The following is a 20,646-nucleotide window of genomic DNA, read 5'->3' as shown; positions in this document are numbered from 1 at the left end:
TAGTCGTGTCTGACTCTTTGTGACCCCCTGGACCAGAGCACCCCAGGCACTCCTGTCATCCACTGCCTCCCACAGTTTGGTCAAACTCATGCTGGTAGCTTCGAGAACACTGTCCAACAATCTCGTCTTCTGTCGTACCCTTCTCCTTGTGCCCTCAATCTTTCCCAGCATCAGAGTCTTTTCCAGGGAGTCTTCTCTTCTCATGAGGTGGCCAAAGTATTGGAGCCTCAGCTTCATGATCTGTCCTTCCAGTGAGCACTCAGGGCTGATTTCTTCAGAATGGATAGGTTTGATCTTTTTGCAGTCCATGGGACTCTCTTAACTCTAACCAACTTATTTATAAAGAGCAAGTGGACCAATTCTGTACCCCAAACATGTGCATTTAATGGGACAGAGGAAATCTAGATCATGAGTCACTGTGCATTTTATTACTGTACAACAATGGAAACTGGACAGACACTCGTCTCCCCTTACCAAAAATAAATAAATTCGTGTTTCTGACTATCAGAGAAATCTGGCAAAATTGCCTGGGCTTCTGGAAATCTAATCCAATTTCACTGCTGAGGTTTGGATTCTGGTGTAACCTGATGGGGCTTCACTTCCTGGGTGGTGAAATTGAGGGTGCCACAGCTTAAAGGGGGGACATGTCCTTGGAGCTCTTGGAAGGGGGAAGAGATTGATTTACCCCAAATGCAACTGCATTTAATGGGAGTGAGGGGATCCGGGTCAGTGTGCATTTTATTACTGTACCACAAGGGAAACTGTGGACAGACATTTGTCCCCCTTTCAAAAAAGTTCATGGTGTCAGAGAAACTGCCTTGGCTTCCAGAAATCTAATCCAATTTCAGTGCTGTAACCTGATGGGACTCGTTTCCCCACATCCAGGATGCTGAAATTGACACTGGCACAGATTAGGAGGTACGTGTCCTTGGAGTTATTGGAAGGGGGAAGAGCTTTAATTGATTTTCAACACTGTACTTTAAATAAGTATAGCATGATTAGACTTCTAAAAATTTGGGACACTGTCCTGAACCCATTGTTCCTGGGTACTGCCAAAGTGCATCTTGAAATCTCCTATAAATTCCTCCAAGTAAGCCTCTTCATGCATCAGTTCCTTGCTCAGCCCAGTGCTGCTCTCGAACGCCTTCCTGGCTCTTCAGCTCTCTAGAATGATGAAGACACTCCTGATCTCCTGCCTCCTCCTGACCCTTCTGAATCCAGGTGAGCAGAACCACAGCTGCTGTGCTGTTCATCATGTTTCCAGGAAGGAATTAAGGGGGGGGGGTGTCAGCCATTAAAGCAGGAGAAGAAAGGAACAAGGACTTGTGCTTCCTTTGAAAGGGAGAGGAATAAAGCATATGGTCAAGCTACAAGGGATCTTCAGTCAGGATAGTTTGTTCCCAATATTTATATTTGTTTTTATTTAACCAAATCCATACTGAGAGGTGCAGTATCCCCAAGTCCATTGGGGGAGCAATGGGGGCAGTTGCCCACTCTTGGGTAAACCAGAATCCAATCTACAACAAAGAGCATGTTTCTTGAACTTTTTTCCTGTTTGCTTACCTCATCATCCACTCAAATTCTGCCCCTTCCTCCTGAAACTTTGTTCTCAATATTAAATCTTTATTTTACCAAATGCATACAGAGGTGTGGCATCCCCAAGTACATTGGGGGAGCAAAAGAGGCACTAGTTCACTCTTCAATAAACCAGAGTCCAACTTAAATTTACAGCAGTGGTGTCCAAACCTTTTTCAAAGAGGGCCAGATTTGATGAAGAGAAAAGCCGTGGGGGCTGACCAAAGGGCCAACCAAAGTTGTTGAGCATTTTTTAGGACTGAAGTTGTTGAGGTTTTTTCAGGATTTTACCCCAGGAAAATAAACTGCCACAGGGGCCGGATTAAACCGACCAGTGGGCCCCTGAAATGGACTTTGGCCATGCATGATTTAAAGCAAAGAGTAAGTTGCTTACATTTGTAGAAACTTATGATAGGATAGGAGAATTGTATAGGCACAATTCTTCTCATTTTTCAGAGCGGAATTATCCTGCCCCCCCCCATGCAATCTTTTAGTTTGCTGGTGTTACACACACCCCCAATCTCTCAGTGAAGTCAGGTTCCAGGGGTACCAGATGTGCTTACCAGAGTCTGTCATGTTTGCTGGTGTGGTAGGAGTTATAGTACAACAACTTCGGAAGGCTTAAAGGTTTCCTCACACCTTCTCTACTGGTCCTCTCCCTCAGACTGCAGGAGTCATCTTCAACAATCATTCTCTGGTCTATGCAAGGCCCACCCCCATTCACAGAGTTTAAGAACTACAGAAGGAATATATACTAGTTTCCAGAAACTAGTATTCAAATAGTGCCTCCAATGTTGCAGAAAAAATATATCAATTGAGGATGGTAACCATGAATTTCTCTAGTTCGCTTTTGAATCTATCAAATTCGGTGGCCTTTTCTGACTCTTGTAAGATGGAGTTTGTAGCAGAAAGTGTTCTGTTCCTGTACCTTGACACAGTCCTATTCCTCCTACACAGTTACTAAAGTTTTCTAAACCCATTTTCCCCCTGTCTGCAGTGGCATCTCTGACATGTGAGTCTTGTTTCAATGAAGGAAAAGATTGCAAAAATGCCACCACTGAGGAGTGTGACGAGTCCAGTGATCAGTCCTGCATGTCTTCCCTTGGAGTTGGCAAACTGTGTAAGTGAGAAGAACTTTCAACCTCTTTGATCACCAAAACGTAAACCACCTGACTCACTTTCGAAGGCCATATCTTAGCCACAAGCCACGGAACATGACTTTTCAGAAAGTAGTGTTCTAAGTTCTGCATTGCCTGTAGGAGCAAGGAAGAAATTCAAGTCAGTTCATATTTAAAGGTGTCTTTACCCAACTGGCAGAGCAAAACAAAGCCATCCTTCAGAATCTGCCCTTCTCCTATTTTTGCAATTCAGTTGTCCAGCCATGTAATCAGTAGACAAATGCACATACTAGGGTAAAGTGTGCATATAAGAACCTAAACCAAGTCAATCAACAGTCACCTAATTCATAAGAAGAGCTAAAAATAAAGATAGAAAAGATGGATATCAGTAACAGCAACAAAACAAGTCAAACAATACCCCAACCCAAGTGTCCGTTCAGCAGCCTCAGCTTTTGTAGTTGGAGTCAGTCTGTGTGGTTCCTATCTCCCAGGCCAAGTGAAGAATGACCTGCAAGGAAGAGAGCTAGTCCGCCAGGATTCACAGCCAATATGGTCAACAAGTATCCCACACACACCCTGCCCCCACGGGGGAAACCATAACTGCTTAAATCAGTATGACCCTGCAGATAGGGCCTAAGAGTGAAAATAACATTCACACTAAATGTTGATGGGGGGGAGAGTTGGAAACTGATCTGAAAATGTGGAGAAATGAACTTCAAATAAGAAACCAAGAGAAACTGATACTGACATATTGCCCCTTCCTAATTGTCTGTTGTACATGCCCCCTTTATTAGCTCCAGCATCGACTCTCATTGGTCCAGTTACAGGGTGGATTTGATCACAATTTAAATCACTAGTCAGTAAAACTTGATTTAAAACTTTTTTTACATAAAGACTCATTCTTGCTGGTATAATCTTAATATTTACAACTAGATGAAGGTTTCGTTTTTGGAATAATAAATTTTCAGAGTAGTTTTTAAAGTTATATCAGAAATTACTGATTTGGTTATACTATTAGGAAAACATTGACAGATAATTATAAAATTTTTGTGAGGTTTAATAAATTAACTGTTTATATTTGGACTTTTTTTCTGCTGTATTTTATTGGAAGGAGAAAAAATAATCCTTTCATTAATAGCAATTTAAATAATTTATTTAACTAAAACAATAACATTATAGCATATGTATCCATGTTTGTTAACCGATGTGATTAAACAATTTTTTTAGAAAAACCTTAGAGGGAGTTATAGCACACATGAAAAGCTTAAAACAAATCCTTATTTCCTGATGAAGATAGTCTTTGGACTATAATATAACTTAAATAGAAAACTATCTTGGGGGGGGGGGATCCTCCAAAAAACCAATTTAAATTAAAAAAATTCTGATTTAAATAAAAAAATTCTGATTTAAATTTAATCTGATTGTTGTGATTTTTTAAAATTGATTTTTATCCACTCTGTCATCCACCTTGGAAGCCACAAAACTTATTTCATTCATTAATTGCTTCCCATGAAGCCTCCTGAACTGATCCCACTCAATAAGGAGAAGGGTGTTAGAAACCTCTGGACAGCCAAAGGTTCTCCTGTCCTGACACATTCAACAAATAGATAAAACTGGAGAACTCTCTTTCCGCTCCAAGCAGGGCCTGCTCAAGAAATTGGATACCTGAGTCAAACCATGAAATGTTCCCCACCCCACAGAAACGGAAGAAAGGGTGACTGAAGATTAGGCCTGGGCTATTTATTGACATATCGCCCCAGGACCGGTATGAGGGGCAGACCGTGATGACAGCTTCACTCAGCAGTAAGTTGTTGGGGAAACCCCTACGATCCTGAGTCCCTCTGCCTCCAGCACCCAGCACGCCGAGGAAAAACAAAACGAGCTGCAGCCTGGAGCTGGAGGCAGAGGGACTCAGGAGAGGTCGCAGTTTCATCAAGGATGTGAAATCATCATTGTGGTCTGTCCCATATACCTGCAGTGGGAGAAAAAAGCTGCATAGACAAGGCTTATACAGCTTGTTACTCCCTCCCTCCCTCCTTAAACTGCTGCCCTCGCCTCAGCCAAGCAGTTTTGCGGAAACCCCAACCTGCCACTGGCTCACATGAGCAAGTAGTGGGGCGGGGGCTCTGTTAAAGTGCTCCCCTTCCCTAGCTGCAAGAGCCCCACCTCCGCTCCTGCTTGCACACAAGTAGGAGCGGTATCTCAGCTGCTAAGCAGGGGAACTGCGAGCCATGTCACCCTTTCCTGTTGAGGGGGCACGGCTACCCACCTCTCAATGGAGAAGTTTGAAGGAGCCCCCACCTTGTGTGAATCAACAATGGAGTGCAGGCTCCGGGCAGAGACAACCTTGGCTGCCACCGCCTTTTTCAGCACAGGAGGAAAGACGGAGCCCACTCTGCCAGTCAAAGGCAGCCAGGCAGTGCATGCAGCCCTGCAAGGCACAGGTAGGCTGGCTTTGCAGCCTGCGCTTTGTGAATGACCACCCCACAAGGAAAGAGGCAGTGTGCCTGCATGGGCACCAGCGAGGCAGAGGGAGCCTCAGAAAGGAGCTCCGAGGTGGTATTTGCTAAAATGTATAGAACTCAAGATAAGGTATGTTGGAAATGTAAGGAGAAGGAAGGGAATTTCTTTCAAATATGGTGGATGTGTCCTAAGATTAAAGTCTACTGGGATATGATATATAAAATACTTTTAGTAAAAAACCAGAGGCTTTTTTATTAGCGATCATAGGTGAAGAAATTCCCCCCAAAAAGGCATAAATATATTTATGTATGCTACTACGGCAGAAAGGATACTTTTAGCCCAGAAATGGAAGCAGCAGGAACTTCCAACGTTGGAAGAATGACAGACAAAGATGATTAAATACGCCGAGCTGGCGAGACTGACGGGGGGAATCCGAAACCAGCACAACAAACTGTTTGAAAAGGACAGGTTATGATTTGATACCTGTTTATAAATATTAGAAGTAAGTCTTTTAAGTATGGGGATAAGGTAAGTAGGGTGATTTAGAGATGTGAAGATAAAAGTGATTGCATATGGAAGTCAGGGAGGGGGACAGGAGGAAGTCAAAGCTCAATTTGAGCAAAGATATATGTGATGAGGAAATTTTATTTGGTTGTTATAAAGGAAAAAAGAAATTTTAATAAACATTATATTAAAAAAGAAAAAGGAAGGCACTCCAAGGTCCCAGCCACGAAAAACAGGGACATAGACTGCCGGTATGAGAGACTCAGTGTGCTGGGTGCTGGAGGCAGAAGTACTCAGGATAGGCGGGGTTTCCACCACCGATTTACTGCTGAGTGAAGCTGTCATCACTGTTATGTAGTGTAGTTTCACCCTGGGCCAACAGGGGGATACTGTATATAGTTTTCACTCAGGTCTGTAGATAGTTTTCACTCAGGTCCGCGGCAGTTATTTTAGGCGGGAACTCTGGGCTGTTGTGGTTACAATGTTGACAGCCGGCTGCCTATAAATACAGGCCGGCTGAGCTGTTCGCAGTCGAGACACGTACAGATGGCGAGGCCCCACCTACACCTCCCTCGCGAACTGCCAGCATGGAGCCGAACCAAGCCGTTTCAGAACAGACTCAGACCACTCCACTTGCGGAGGCTCCACCCACAGCAGCGGATCCAGGGGAGTTGGTTCCAACGCCACCTAGGGTCGCACCACAGCCTCAGCGAGAACTGTGTGGCCCTCCGGACTTGGCTACCAGTCCCCGGCGGTCTGGCAGAGTTTCCAAGCGCCCAACTTATTTAAAGGACTATGTTGTTGGACAGGTATCACTGTTGGTCTAAGTATGGGAAATGTAACCGATATGCTTTTGTGCTTAATTGAACCATTACGCGTAGTGCTGTATATAAGGAAACCATTACGATTGTAACTAACGCCTTATCTCGGTGGGGAGGGGTGTTATGTAGTGTAGTTTCACCCTGGGCCAACAGGGGGATACTGTATATAGTTTTCACTCAGGTCTGTAGATAGTTTTCACTCAGGTCCGCGGCAGTTATTTTAGGCGGGAACTCTGGGCTGTTGTGGTTACAATGTTGACAGCCGGCTGCCTATAAATACAGGCCGGCTGAGCTGTTCGCAGTCAGTTCTATTCCAGCTTACCATAATAAAGAGCTACTTGAAGAAATCGCTGTGCCGGCTGCTATGTCAACCCACGACTTAACAATCACGGTCTGCCCCTCATACCGAAGGCAGCAGCATCAGGCAATGCTTTTCTTGGTGGTCAGATGCCCTGTCCCTCTGGATCCTGCCACATAAGATGACCATCAATCCTTTCCTCATGGGTGGGCCAGCCTTATCTCCAGGTCTAGTTATTTCCTTTTCCAATTCTTTTATAGCAATTTTGGGGTCAACAATTGTTCTCAAGTCCTGCATCGATACAGAGTTGTGTGATGCAGACTATGCCAGTGCCTCCGTAACCTCATCACTGTACATCCACAGCAAGATCTCCTGCTGCAAGACAGATATGTGCAACAGCGGACCTCCTGAAAGTAAGTATCATCATCAGGAAAGCTGGTCTCACAAAACTCAAGTAATGAGAGAGGTCAAAGAAAGACGAACAAGTTTTTGGCAGTATCCTGATGTCAGGGACTTGCTAGACAAGGAGGAGTGGTGGCAGCCAGTCGCTCCAGGAGGTGCCTGAGGGTGACACTAGGAAAGAACATTTCAAACCTGATTCAGACTGGTGGGACAGGGAGGAACCATTGACAGAGGGAACGAACAGGGAAGCATTGGAGCCATAGTATGGGGGTGGCGGGAACTAATAGAACAAAACCCAAAATCACAATAAGATTACCTGAACAACATACAGCACCTATTAGCAAAAATTACAATGAAGCATCACAGTTTTACCTTAGTCCTAGAAACACCCCTCCCATAATGTTACTCACAGTTCCTCTCCTGTAGCAGCTTCTGGTATTTACTTCCTATGCTTTCCTCCAAAAAGCTTGAGCTCCCGCTCACCATTTTAGCCTCAAAATATCCAGTAAAATAGGTTACGCTGAGAGATGATTCCAGCTCCAGGCCACTCAGCAAGTGTCATGGCAACAGTGGAATTTGAACCCTGGTCTCCTAGATTCTAGTCCAGCCCCCTAACCACTACACGTCACTGCCTCATTGGTTTCCCTGAGTTCTAGCCCCCAAACCTAGACCAACCCACTTTCTTTGATGCATTTCCATTTGTAGAGATATTTTTAGCAGGAGAGGCATCTGTCCTTCTTGTGTGGGAGGGAATTGATTTCTTTGAGGTTTGCATTCAGGGAATTGATATCTTCAGGTTAAAGCAAATGCTAATAAAGATCTATTAGATGCAATGGACTCCAGTGATGCTTAATTACATATTATAGAGGAACACTATACAGTGGCACCTCGGGTTACTTACACTTCAGGTTACATACGCTTCAGGTTACACACTCCGCTAACCCAGAAATAGTGCTTCAGTTTAAGAACTTTGCTTCAGGATGAGAACAGAAATCGTGCTCCGGCAGCACGGCGGCAGCAGGAGGCCCCATTAGCTAAAGTGGTGCTTCAGGTTAAGAACAGTTTCAGGTTAAGAACAGGCCTCCGGAATGAATTAAGTATGTAACCAGAGGTACCACTGTATAGACAAAGGGAAGAACAAGCAGGTGGTGCAAAAAATAAAAAGTAAAAAAGAATTACATTTGTTGTTCCACTCACTTTCGCAACAGGCCCTGCCACTGGCATGTGGCCCTGAGAAGCTTGCCTAGAAGAAAATGTGGCCCTCAATGAAAACTGTTAATATGAAGGTTCAGTCTGTAAGCCCCAGCTAGGCCCCTGGCATACACCAGCTGTTGATGCAGGCCTGTATCACCATCCTTTTCAAACTAGGGACAGAAGCTGGGGTTGGGATTTGAACCAAGAACCCCAAAGCTGGAAGCTGCACTGAGCTGGAGCTTGGCTTAGTGAGCTACCATGAACTGCATACTGGGACCCTCAGGTGCAGAGGAAGATAGGAATAACAGCACACCAGGCAGTGTGACTGGTAAGGCAGTATGATTCTTCTTCTTCTTTGGCGATCACTCGAAGCCAAGTAAGATTGTCTTTCATAAACATGGTTTTAACAATGAACCACACGTCCTTCCACTGTAGGGACATTGGTTTCTGGGCAGGAGTTGATCACGGTGTAGATTTGCCAAGCATGCCTTCCTCTTAGCACGTTTCTCCCTTACATTCTGAGTTCGAGTGTCTTCAAAGCCCATGACACCTTTGGTAAAGGCTGTTCTCCAATTGAAGCGCTCGCAGGCCAGTGTTTCCCAGTTGTCGGTGTTTATACTTCATTTTTAAAGATTTGCCTTGAGACAATCTTTAAACCTCTTTTGTTGACCACCAGCATTACACTTTTTAAAGTTCAGAATAGAGTAGTTACTTTAGAAGACGATCATCAGGCATCTGCACAACATGACCAGTCCAACGAAGATGATGTTGAAGAATCATTGCTTCAACACTGGTGTTATTTGCTTCTTCCAGTACACTGATATTAGTTTGCCTGTCTTCCCAAGTGATGTGTAAAAAATTTCAGAGACACCGTTGATGAAATCTTTCGAGGAGTTAGAGATGGTGTTTATAAGTGGTGCATGTTTCACAAGCATACAGTAAGGTTGGTAGTACAATACCTTTGTAAAAAGGCATTATGGTTTCCCTGTCAATGTCCCGGTCCTCAAACACTGTGCACTTCAATCGACAGAAAGCTGCACTCGCAGAGCTCAGGTATGCTGGATTTTGGCAAAAGTGTTAGCCCCTGTGGAAATATAACTGCCTAGGTAGGAGAAGTGATTGACATTTTCCAACGTTACACCATTGAGTTGGATTTGTGGAGCTGCAGAGGGAGTATTTTGTACTTGTTGGTGCAGTACTTTGTTTTTTTTGGATGTTGAGTGACAGGCCAAAGTTTTCATAAGCTTCTGGGAAGATATTTAGGATGGTTTGGAGGTCATCCTCTGAGCGTGCACACACTACATTGTCATTAGCATACTGAAGCTCTATGATGAAAGTTACTGTAACCTTACTCTTTGCTTTCAGCCTGCTCAGATTGAAGAACTTTCCATCTGTTAAATATATGATTTCTACTCCGGTGGGGAGTTTCCCTTTGACAAAGTGTAGGATCATGGCAATGAAAACAATGAATAGAGTTGGGGCAATAACACAACCCTGTTTAACACCTGATCCCACTGTGAATGGTTCACTTTGAGAGCCATTGTTATCTGCGATTGTTGCTGTCGTATTATCATGGAGGAGTAGGATGATGCTTAAAAATTTATCTGGGCAGCCAATTCTCAGTAGGACAGTCCACAGGGCATTACAATTTACAGTGTCGAAAGCCTTTTTACAGTGTCGAAAGCCTTAGGTCAAAAAACGACATATATAGGGGTTGGTTTTGATCTCTGCATTTTTCTTGAAGCTGTTGAGCGGTGAAAATCATGTCCACTGTCCCCCTAGAAGGCCAAAAACCATTTTGGGATTCAGGAAGGGTCACCCCGGATATTGTTAAGAGATGGTTTGCTAAGATCCTTGCAAGAATTTTGCCACCTGCAGCTAATAGAGAGATGCCTCGATAGTTTCCGCAATCAGTTCTGTCACCTTTTTAAAAAAAAATAATGATAATTTTGGCATCCCTAAAGTCTGCTGGGATCTCTTCTGTCTCCCAGATTTTTTTGATGAGCTTGCGAAGTTGTTGTGCAAGTTCAATTCCACCCACTTTGAAGACCTCGGCAGGTATTCCCTCGTGTCTGCTGGTTTTTTTGTTTTTCATATGGTTAATAGCTGTACACAACTCTCCCAGATTTGGAGATACTGCAAGCTCATCTCTAACTTGTTTTTGCAGAATTTGTGAGAGGACCTCAGCAGCTACGGGGGAGTTGCAGTTAAGGAGATGTCGGTAATGTTCTTTAAAGCGGTGTAATAGCTTCTTTATCTTTTAGAAGCGTGATACCGTCTGCTGAGCGTAGGGGGCATATGCCATGATTTATTGGCCCGTAGATGGTCTTTGTGGCTTTGTTCACAGGCTGCAATAATGGATGTTTTTAGCTTGGTCCAGTGTTCCTCGATGTTTTGAGGGAATTCTGAAAGCAGATGGCCCTTAAGAGTCATTTGGAAGCAATCCCACTTAATGGGGTCTTGAAGGCCTTGGGTGTTCATTTTGCGCCTTGTTTTCCTTCCTTGAAGCCTGCATTAAAGTATAATATTGATAGCCATTGTGGAGCGTATTAGTCAGTGATCTGTCCAGCAGTCGTCGGCACTCGTCATAGCTCTTGTAAGGAGCACATCATGGCGATCTTTAGCACAGACAATAACATAGTCTAAGACAGCGGCAGGCAACCTAAGGACCATGGGCCAGATGTGGCCCAATCACCTTCTCAATCCAGCCCATGAACGGTCCAGAAATCAGCGTGTTTTTACATGAGTAGAATGTGTCCTGTTCTTTAAAGTGCATCTCTGGGTTATTTGTGGGGCCTGCCTGGTGTTTTGACATGAGCAGAATGTATGCCTTTATTTAAAATGCATCTCTGGTTATTTGTGGGGCATAGGAATTCGGTCATATTTTTTTTCAACCACATGGTCTGAGGGATGGTGGGCCAGCCCATGGATGACAAAGGTTGCTGACCCCTGGTCTAAGAGGTGCCAGTGGTTTGACCGAGGATGCCTCCAGGGAGTTTTAAATTTATTTTTCTGTCAAAAGAGTGTGTTGGTAGTAACAAGGTAGTAACAAGGTTGTGCGATGCACATATCGTCAAAAGTAAGATACAGTTCGGGTTGCTGTTGCCAATTCCTTATTTCCCAATAGTCCCAGGCCACCAATTGAAATCTCGCCCAACTCCTGCATTAAAATCACCCAGGAGGATGAGTTTATCTTCCTTAGGCAGCTGAGAGAGAAAAAATTCTTTAATGTCTTCATCAGCATCCAGTGTTGGTGCATAAGCACTTATAAGAGTAGCCTGTTGGTTTTTGGTGTGCTTTATTCGAAGGGTTGAGAGTCACTCATTAATGCCAGTAGGGACTTCTGACAGGAGCTTCACAAGATCGTTTTTTATAGCGAAGCATACCTCATGTATCCGAAGTTCTTGTTCAAATAGACCTTTCCAGAAGAAAGTGTAGTCTCCTTTTTCTTCCTTCAGTTGTCCCTCGCCTGCTCTTTGAGTCTCTTGAAGCGCTGCAATATTGATGTTAAAACGTTGCAGCTCTCTTGCAATGATGGCAGTTCTGCATTCAGAATGCGCGCTATCTGTGTTATCTGGCAAAGTCTGTATATTCCATGTTCCAAAATTCAATTGTGTTTTACAACCCCTAGGTGGTGACCCCACTGGGCGCGGTCGTCCAGTCAGGGGGAAAGGGAGGCAGACTATGTTTAGGGCACCTGTTCTAGCCCCTCCCCCTTTCCAGGGTGAGCAGAGTGGATCCTAAAAAGGGCTGCTCAGTCATGGATACAGCTGCCAAGCTGCTCAACTGCCTCGTTCCTTGAGACGGAATGACTGAATCTGTATTCACCGCCCATGTGCTGGTTCATGACTAGGGGCTTCCAGATTTCATGATCCTGCCCCCATTACCATTTGCTGATTGCCAGGTGACTTTGGGGGTTTGGGTTTGGGATGGGTTTTTGGAAGACACCAGTACATGAATTTGTTTTATGTGTGTAGATCAGTGCATTCTGACCAAGGCACAATCTTCGCAGTAGGGCTCTGTTCCGATGGCATGAGTAGTCACAATGAACCAGTAGATTCCTATCTGCTGCAGCCCTTATCCACCTTCACAGCCGTTGTAACATACCGCTTGTTATCATCCGCCTGTTCTGCCGTTGAGGACTTTTTGGATCATTCTTTGTCTAGCTCCTTCCCTTTGACCTTACCACCTTGGGTGACCCTGTTAGGAGTACAGGATTCCTGATGGCTTCACTCACACGGGTCATCGGAACGTGCAAACCCACTCACTGTGTATTCCTTCATGTTACTACATTCTTTGGGTTCAAGTTGGGAGTCCGTTGCCACTCAGATTGCTGTTCAGCCAACTGCTCAGATCACAGTAGCACATGTTACTGCCGTGATTCTGAATGAAGCGGACAGGCGAGGTGCTAGCTGCATGGGTAAGGGGGAGTCTTCACAGACGTCATCCCAGAATGCAGTGGAACCACCAGATGGCGGCAAAGCTTTGAAGGCAGTGAAATGCTACCCGTGTGGACGTCTAGGCCGTATGAAGAGGGAATGCAGATTTCCCAGGGCCAAGACAGAGCAGTGCAGCGAAGGCTCATCGCATGGAAAAGGCAAAGGTCCAGTGTCCAGGAGAACGCAGCACAAGGCAATGGTCTCACGCTTCACTCCAAAGGTTGCAAAGGTCCAGAAGACGTCTAGATCTTTCTTCGTGGTGAATTCGGGTGCAACGCGCCACTTATGCAACGACAAGCGACTGTTCATGTCTTTTACACCGCAGGAAGCTGCGATTCAGAGCACAATTCAAAGTGTTGGTGCTGACCTTTAAAGCCCTAAACGGCCTCGGTCCAGTATACCTGAAGGAGCGTCTCCACCCACATCGTTCAGCCCGGACACTGAGGTCCAGCGCCGAGGGCCTTCTGGCGGTTCCCTCATTGCGAGAAGCAAAGCTACAGGGAACCAGGCAGAGGGCCTTCTCGGTAGTGGCGCCCGCCCTGTGGAATGCCCTCCCACGAGATGTCAAAGTGATAAACAACTACCTGACATTCAGAAGACATCTTAAGGCAGCCCTGTTCAGGGAAGTTTTTAACGTGTGATATTTTAGTGTATTTTTGGTTTCTATGGAAGCCGCCCAGAGTGGCTGGGGAGGCCCAGCAAGATGGGCGGGGTATAAATAATAAATTATTATTATTATTATTATTATTCACCAGGCGGATGACCACATGATCCCCAGTCAAGGCTACGGAACTGTTGTTCTTCACAGTTTGGACTTATCGATACACGATGTTCTCTACGTTCCAGATGCTGCACACAATCTACTCAGTGTTGCACAGCTGAATGAACGGAAAATTGACGTTTCCTTCAAGAAGAAGAAGTGCACCATCACAAAGAAAAACGATTATGTATTGCATGCTGAATATGTTGATCGTTTGTTTGTTTTGTATTTTGATGATGATGTGCAGGATGAAACTTGTTGCATTGCAGGTTCTAACAAAAGTTTGCATGCAGGATGTATTCATGATTTCCCAGGAAATTTGGTCATTTGCATTTTGAGGCAATATCTAAAATGCCTGCCTTGGCTGAAGGTATGACTATTAAACCCTGCAGGTACCACATGAAGTGTAAGGCATGCGCAGCAAACAAAGTGAAAATGGCTGCGAAAGGTAAGGTGTCTAGTAGGCAAGCTACAGAACCATACCAGGTAGTGCATGCTGATTTGGTTGGTCCACTGTCGCCCTCTTTGGGTGGAAACAGGTTCTTCATGGTTCTCATTGATGCATTTTCCAGGTATATTTATGTGTACAATCTCAAGCAGAAATCAGAGGCATTTCAAAGGTTCAAGGAATTCTGTGCTTTGTTGGAAAATGTGCATGGTAAGAAGATAAAGACTCTTTTCACTGATCGCGGGGGGGAATTCACTTCTTAGCAGTTTGAAGCTTTTCTGACTGAGAAAGGAATTCAGCACGATTTGTCTAGTCCTCGCTCGCCATGGCAGAACGGACTTTGCGAGAGGGCAAATCAAACATTGCTTCAAGGGTTAAAAATCTTGCTGCATGATGCCAATCTTCCAGAGAGTTATTGGGCGGAATCTTTGGCTTGTTTTGTTTATAGTTATAATCACAGGTTATCTTCAGCGATTGGTTTACCCCCTATGAGAAGATGTTTGGCAAGAAGTCTTACATCAAACACATGAGAATTTTTGGTTCTGACATGTGGGTTCACACACCACAAAGCTCCAAGTTAGGCAAGCATGGATTGCATGGTATCTTTCTTGGGTATCAGAAAGGTTCTTACAGAGTAATGATGACTGACTCTAAGACAATTAGGCTCACCAGAAGTGTTGAGTACAATGCCAAGTGGGGGGAGAATGTGGGAATTTTCCAATGTTATCCTGATGACAGTGATGAGACTGAGGATAGGCAACAGCCACAGCAACAGCAGCAGCAACAGCCGCAGCTGTTGCAACAACCCACTGATGAAGGTCCTGATTCTGAGTCTGAGACTGAATCAGGTGATTCAGAGGATTTCAAGAGTGTGAAAGCCTCTATGTGACCCTCTGAATGCTCTGATCGAGAAGAATTGGAAGAACCATTGTTCACAATAGGTCACTTTTCTCCTAAGAAGGAAGAGGAGAGTGTTGAAGACCTAAGGCTAATTCGCAGGTCTCAGAGAGCCACAAAGGGTAGACCTCCAAAGAGATTTGCTGATGAGTTTGCTAAGACAGCAGTAGCAGCTGTTAAAAGCTCCAAGAAGGTATTTGAACCTTCAAGTTTCCAAGAAATCCAGGATTTGGATTCAAAGGATGCTGAGCCATGGTTAAATGCCATGAAGGCTGAGCTTGATTCCTTAGAGAGGAACAAAACATGGGAGCTAGTTCCAGTAGTTCCAGGAATGAAACTACTTGGAAGCAAATGGGTCTTCAAAGCAAAGACTGATCAAACTGGCAAGATAGTCAGACACAAAGCCAGATTGGTAGCCAGAGGTTTTTCACAGGTACCAGGTGAAGACTATCACGAGACCTACTCACCCACCGTGAGGTATGAGAGCATTAGGCTTATGCTCAAGCTTGCTGCAGAGGAGAATCTACACGTTAGTCACCACAACGTGAATACAGCTTTTCTGTACGGATCTCTAGGCGAATCTCTTTATATGCTTCCACCTGATGGCGTACAGGTAAATCAGGGATTTGTTTGTGCTCTGAAGAAATCCCTTTATGGTCTCAAACAAAGTGCATGGTGTTGGCACACAAAACTCACTGAAGTATTGTTTTCTCTAGGTTTTCAGCAAGGGAAAGCTGATCCATGTGTATTTGTCAAAGAGGAGGGGCAAAAGAAGCTGTATTGCTTGTTTTATGTTGATGATATTCTGTTCTTTTGGAAAGATGTCACAATGTACAATAACGCCCTAGCTCAACTGAAAGAGCATTTTGACATGAAAGATCTTGGTGAGGTAAACAACTACCTATCTCTGGAAATAGAGAGAGATCAAGATGGTAACATTCTTGTACACCAGTCACGGAAAATTGCTGATGTGTTAAGCAAATGAAACCTGATGGATGCTAAGCCTGTAGACACACCGATGACAACAGGTTATCAGGTAGATGACACTGAAGGAGCATTTTCTGACACTACACTGTACAGAAGTGTGCTAGGTAAACTAAACTTCATTGCCAGATGTTCAAGACCTGACATTGCTGTTAGCTGTAATTTGCTAAGCAGACAAGTCAACAATCCTACTGTTAAGGATGGGAAAGCTCTGAAACGCATAGCTCGCTATTTGAAAGGCACTATGCATTACAGACTGAGATTTAACAATCAGAAGTCTGGTGGTCTTGAGATGCAAGTTTTGGTAGTGACACTACAGACAGGAAAAGCACGTCTGGAGTTTGCTATATGTACAATCAGGGTCTTTTTGATTGGTCATGCAAGAAGCAAACAACAGTTAGCTTAAGTACTTGTGAAGCTGAACTGAATGCACTGTCTTATTCACTTAAAGATTGTGAATGGTTGTTACAATTGTGCAAAGACATGAAAATTCCTGTCAAATGTCCAATCCAGGTTTATCAAGACAACAAAACATGTTTAGCTGAATTCTGAAGGTTGTAAGCAAAGCATGAAGCATTTGCAATTGAAACTGCAACATGCTAGGGAATGTATTCAGAAGGGACTCGTAATGGTGTCCTATATGCCAGGTAAAGAAATTCCTGCTGATGTATTGTCCAAGGTTATAACAAGGGATCAACACTGTACCTATGTGCAGAAGTTGGGTTTGTACTGATATTGTACGAACATGCTGCCCAGTGATATTCACAGAAAGGGGGAGGATGTTGGTTTCCGCTTTCTTCACTGTGCAGCAAAATGCTTGTCACAAGACAATTGTTTACATTCCATAGTCAGAGTTACTGTTGGGTTCCCACGGGAAATGGGAGACTGGATGTGACGTACACTGGTTTCCTGTTTTTCACTGTTCTCTCGGTGTTCTTTGTTTCCGAGGGAGTTGCTTCTCTGCTCTCACAGAGGCTAGATGCATGTTTGTATTCTCTCAGCATAGAGTGTAAATAAAGTTAAGAATGTAGGCACATACTGCTTATCCTTCTGCTGTGTGGACTACTCTGCTTGGGCTCAAGATAAGACGAGCCTGTATCAGCTTCAGATGGGCCGAAGCTGGTCAAAATCTCACAACCACAACAAGGTGGTGATCCAGTGAGTGATAAGGCAGTATGATACCTCTGGATTGGCCAGGCCTTCTACAAACATCTGCAACGTGGGCTCCTGCCTTCGCCAACAGAACAGTGCTTTCTAAGAGGATATCTGCATTATTTAATAACATAGCATAGTAAAAGAAAAACTGCGCATGGAACAAAACCAAAAACCATGTATCAATAACAAGATTAATTGAACAACATGCAGCATTCATGAGCAAAAATTACAAGGGAGCTTCACAGTTTTACCTTAGTCCTAGAAACATTCCTTGTGTGATGTTACTCACAGTCCCTCTCCTGCAGCAGCTTCTGATATTTACATCCCTACTCTTTTGTCCAAAGAGCTTGAGGTGGCATTTCTGGCTCTCCTGCTCACCATTTTAGCCTCAAACACCCATGTGAAATAAGTCAGGCTAAGGGGCAGTGTCTGGCCCCCGGTCACCCAGAAAGTGTCATGGCTCAAGTACAGATTTGAACTCTGGTCTCCTCCCACCCTTGTTCCTGATGTAGACGTTCACATTCCCTTGTTCCTGATGTAGATCTTCACTCACCCCTCCCTTCTTGTTGGGAGGAGGCACCATTTTGTGGTTCGCCTTAGTACTCTTAACACCCTGGTGTATGTTTTTATTGTAAACACTATAACAACACTAAGACAAAGAATTCTGGGAGTGGTAATTTCCTAAGGGTGCTGAGAGTTAATTGGGAAACCCCTATTCCCCTCACAGAGCTATGGATTAACAAACAAACCCCACACAAGAGTTCTTATTAGCTCCCATTTTTTCTTAGGTGAAATCATTATTTTACCAAAACTAAGCACATGTTTTCCAGAAGTGATTTTTTAAGGATAAAACTACTAAGAGCTTTCTTTCTCTTTCCTGCTCTCAGGAAGAGGGCCATTTTGTAGACTTTTATCATCATTTGTGTCCATCCATGGCTACCATTTTATCTCTCAGATTGCCCCCCAGTGGTGCTCAGTGCTAAGCCCAATTGCTTAAAGTGGTATCCCTTTGCTTGAAATGTATGCTGTGAATGTGGCCCCAGTCAGAAATCTCTTGTACCATGCATTAATGTAGCCTTGGATGAATGGAGCATGGCTGAAGCACTCCACTTGGAGAAGTGTTGGAAGGTGGTACGCATCCATCTTGGAAGGGGAAGCACAATTCCCACCCCTCACATACAGCAAGTTGTGGTTTGCATCTGCAAAAGAAATACATTGACTAACTGCAATGTTGGTGTGGTGTGGTGATTGTTTTCCAGTGCCTGAGAGTGAGACGAGGGAGCTCAATGGGCTGAAGTGCCCGAGTTGCCTCACCATCTTGACAGATGAGTGTGAGGGCAATAAGACCGTCAGCTGCAGAAATGAGGAGGATCAATGCTTCTACGCTGGGGGTCTCGTGAAGTTTGGTGAGTCTTGTATGGTGGAGTGCAGCTAGGGCCCCATCTTTAAGGAAGTATCATGCCACTTTGAGCAGTCATGGCTTCCCCTAAAAGACGCTAGGATACTTTGTTTATTAAGGGTGCTGAAATTTATTAGGAGACCCACGTTGCCCTCACAGAGTGTCTGGGATGGGCAGGAGCCCAAGGACGAGGGATGTGTGTGCAAGGAGGTGGGAGGAGGAGGAGAAGAATACAGGGAAGGGCTAGTGATTTTTGGGGTTCTTGCCTGGAACCCTGCACCAGTTTATTCCATTTTTTCCCCAGCAACACCTTAAAAGCCTATTCAGATAGGGACATGCTCTTTTCCCTTTTGCTGTTCATTCCATTGAGTTTTAAATGTTTTAATGATTTTAACTGCTTTTATTGCTAATGTAAATATTTCTTGTAAACCCCTAGCAGTTTTTACTGCAAGCAAGCGGTATATAGATTTTGTTAAATAAAAATACATCTTAAAATTTGCACTTTAAATTGGAGGGGGCAGGATGGGGACCCACAGGCCCAGGAGCCAAAGGCATTCCTCTAGAACTCTTTCTCTGGCCCCTCAGATCCTCCTTAGCCTCACCTGCTTTCCCTAGGCCACACCCCTCACAAGCCCCACTTCATACCCTACCTGTATGCTTTGGCCTGGCTGGATTGTTGCCCCTGAACTCTTGGTTACCTGGATGGAGGACAGAGGGGGGGGTTGAATGTATGTATAAAATAGCCTGCCATGTAAAGGTGGATTTTACATATGTTTCCATTGGCCTGTGGACTTCCCAGAAGGTCACCCAGACTGGAAAACAGCTCTTGGGCTGAAAAAAGTTGCCCACCGTTCTGTTTGAGGAGGAGGGTTTTGGATTTCAAAAATATGTATGTGGCTTTTTTCCAACAGGGGAAACCACCCTGACGGGTGCTCTCCGAGGCTGTGCAACAGCTAGTATGTGTGACTACGGTCAGGATATGCTGGTGACTTATCTTAAATCATTGGGATATGAGATCACTCAATTAGAGTGCACTGAAGCAATGGACAATGATGCCAATGAGCTGTAACTGAGGGAAGGCAAACCTCCACCGCCCAGAAGAACCCACCATTTATGGAAATTGGTGGCCTAGTGGTTGAAGAGGGGTGGTCTCAGCCTGAGGACTCCCAGGCTTTCTTTCCAGAAGTCTAGAAGCTCCTCCTCAAAGACAGGCTGTATTTGACTTTCATGTGCAAATGAAGTCATTGAATCATGTCCAAAATAAATATATATGGCAAATAATGTGTGTTGTATCATTTATCCAAATGCATCATTTGTTGGGGGAAATAAAAGTTCTTGGGGATGGGAGCAAGATTTCAGGTTTGAAATCCCTGGCCAGCCTTCCATGTAAAATTTAATTGTGTCCACTTTGTGCTCCCTTGTTGTCAGGGGTAGTGCATCCCGTTTCACCACAGCAGCCATGCTACGTAACCCCCACCAAAGCATCCCTTTCCACTTTGAGGCAATCAAGATTTGTGCTAATGTTAGATTCTCCACAAGCTTCAACTGGCACTGCTTGCATCAGCCTGCTGAACCAGTCCAGCTGTTACAGAACCCTGTTGTCGAAATGGCCAGCAAGATGCCTGTGCAAAGCCTCAAAGCAGGACTGGACAGCAACACCAGTTGTCCCCATCCCTTTCCCCCGCTTGTGATTCCCACCAACTAACATTCAGAGGAATACTGTCTCCAACACTTGAGGAAGAACATGGCCAACTTGGTTAGTAGGCATTGTTAGCCTTATCCTCCATTATTTTCTTCTAATCCTCAATCAAGCAGCACTTTTTTCCATCTTTCTCAGATCGTCCAACATTCACTGCCATTGGCTGCCCACAAATTCTAGTACTGTGAGAAAGGAATAAAAGCTTTTCTCTGTCCTGTTGCACTAAAGGCTTCCTATGAATTGAAGGCTGACTAAACCTCAGATGTGTAGGGAGCTACAAGAATTGCCCCACTCAAAGGATCTCACTACTTGAGGTGTAGCATAAGGGATTGCACACTCCTCAAGGCACTTTGGGCTCACATTGCTCAGGTATCTGTGGAAATAAACATAAGCACCTTGAATGTGACCTGGAAGAAAATTGGCAACCAGTGCCACTATCTCAGCAACAGAGGGACACATGGCCAGAATTTTTTTTGAAAGTGGCATTATG

General features: G+C 44.5%; 1 protein-coding gene across 1 annotated transcript; it reads left to right on the top strand.

Moving 5' to 3' along the window:
• Window positions 1-1,062: 1,062 nt before the first annotated feature.
• Window positions 1,063-19,726, top strand: LOC308484434 (phospholipase A2 inhibitor gamma subunit B-like). Its single transcript, XM_081019396.1, has 5 exons — window positions 1,063-1,221; window positions 2,573-2,695; window positions 7,040-7,192; window positions 18,318-18,464; window positions 19,369-19,726. Exons 1-5 carry the CDS (start codon window positions 1,170-1,172, stop codon window positions 19,524-19,526), a joined length of 633 nt encoding a protein of 210 aa, XP_080875522.1. The 5' UTR covers window positions 1,063-1,169; the 3' UTR covers window positions 19,527-19,726.
• Window positions 19,727-20,646: the final 920 nt, after the last annotated feature.

Source organism: Podarcis pityusensis (assembly GCF_964106645.2).
Source record: "Podarcis pityusensis genome assembly, chromosome: 8".
NCBI lineage: Eukaryota > Metazoa > Chordata > Lepidosauria > Squamata > Lacertidae > Podarcis > Podarcis pityusensis.
The sequence above is the reverse complement of the archived record's forward strand: the minus strand, read 5'-3'. Positions and strand labels throughout refer to the sequence as shown.

What these genes read in the sequence shown, in the direction of transcription:
- LOC308484434 (XM_081019396.1), top strand. Translation starts at nt 1,170, where the DNA reads ATGATGAAGACACTCCTGATCTCCTGCCTCCTCCTGACCCTTCTGAAT. An exon ending in CCTTGGAGTTGGCAAACTGT is followed by an intron (nt 2,696 to 7,039) that starts GTAAGTGAGAAG and finishes ATTCTTTTATAG; the next exon opens with CAATTTTGGGGTCAACAATT. An exon ending in CAACAGCGGACCTCCTGAAA is followed by an intron (nt 7,193 to 18,317) that starts GTAAGTATCATC and finishes ATTGTTTTCCAG; the next exon opens with TGCCTGAGAGTGAGACGAGG.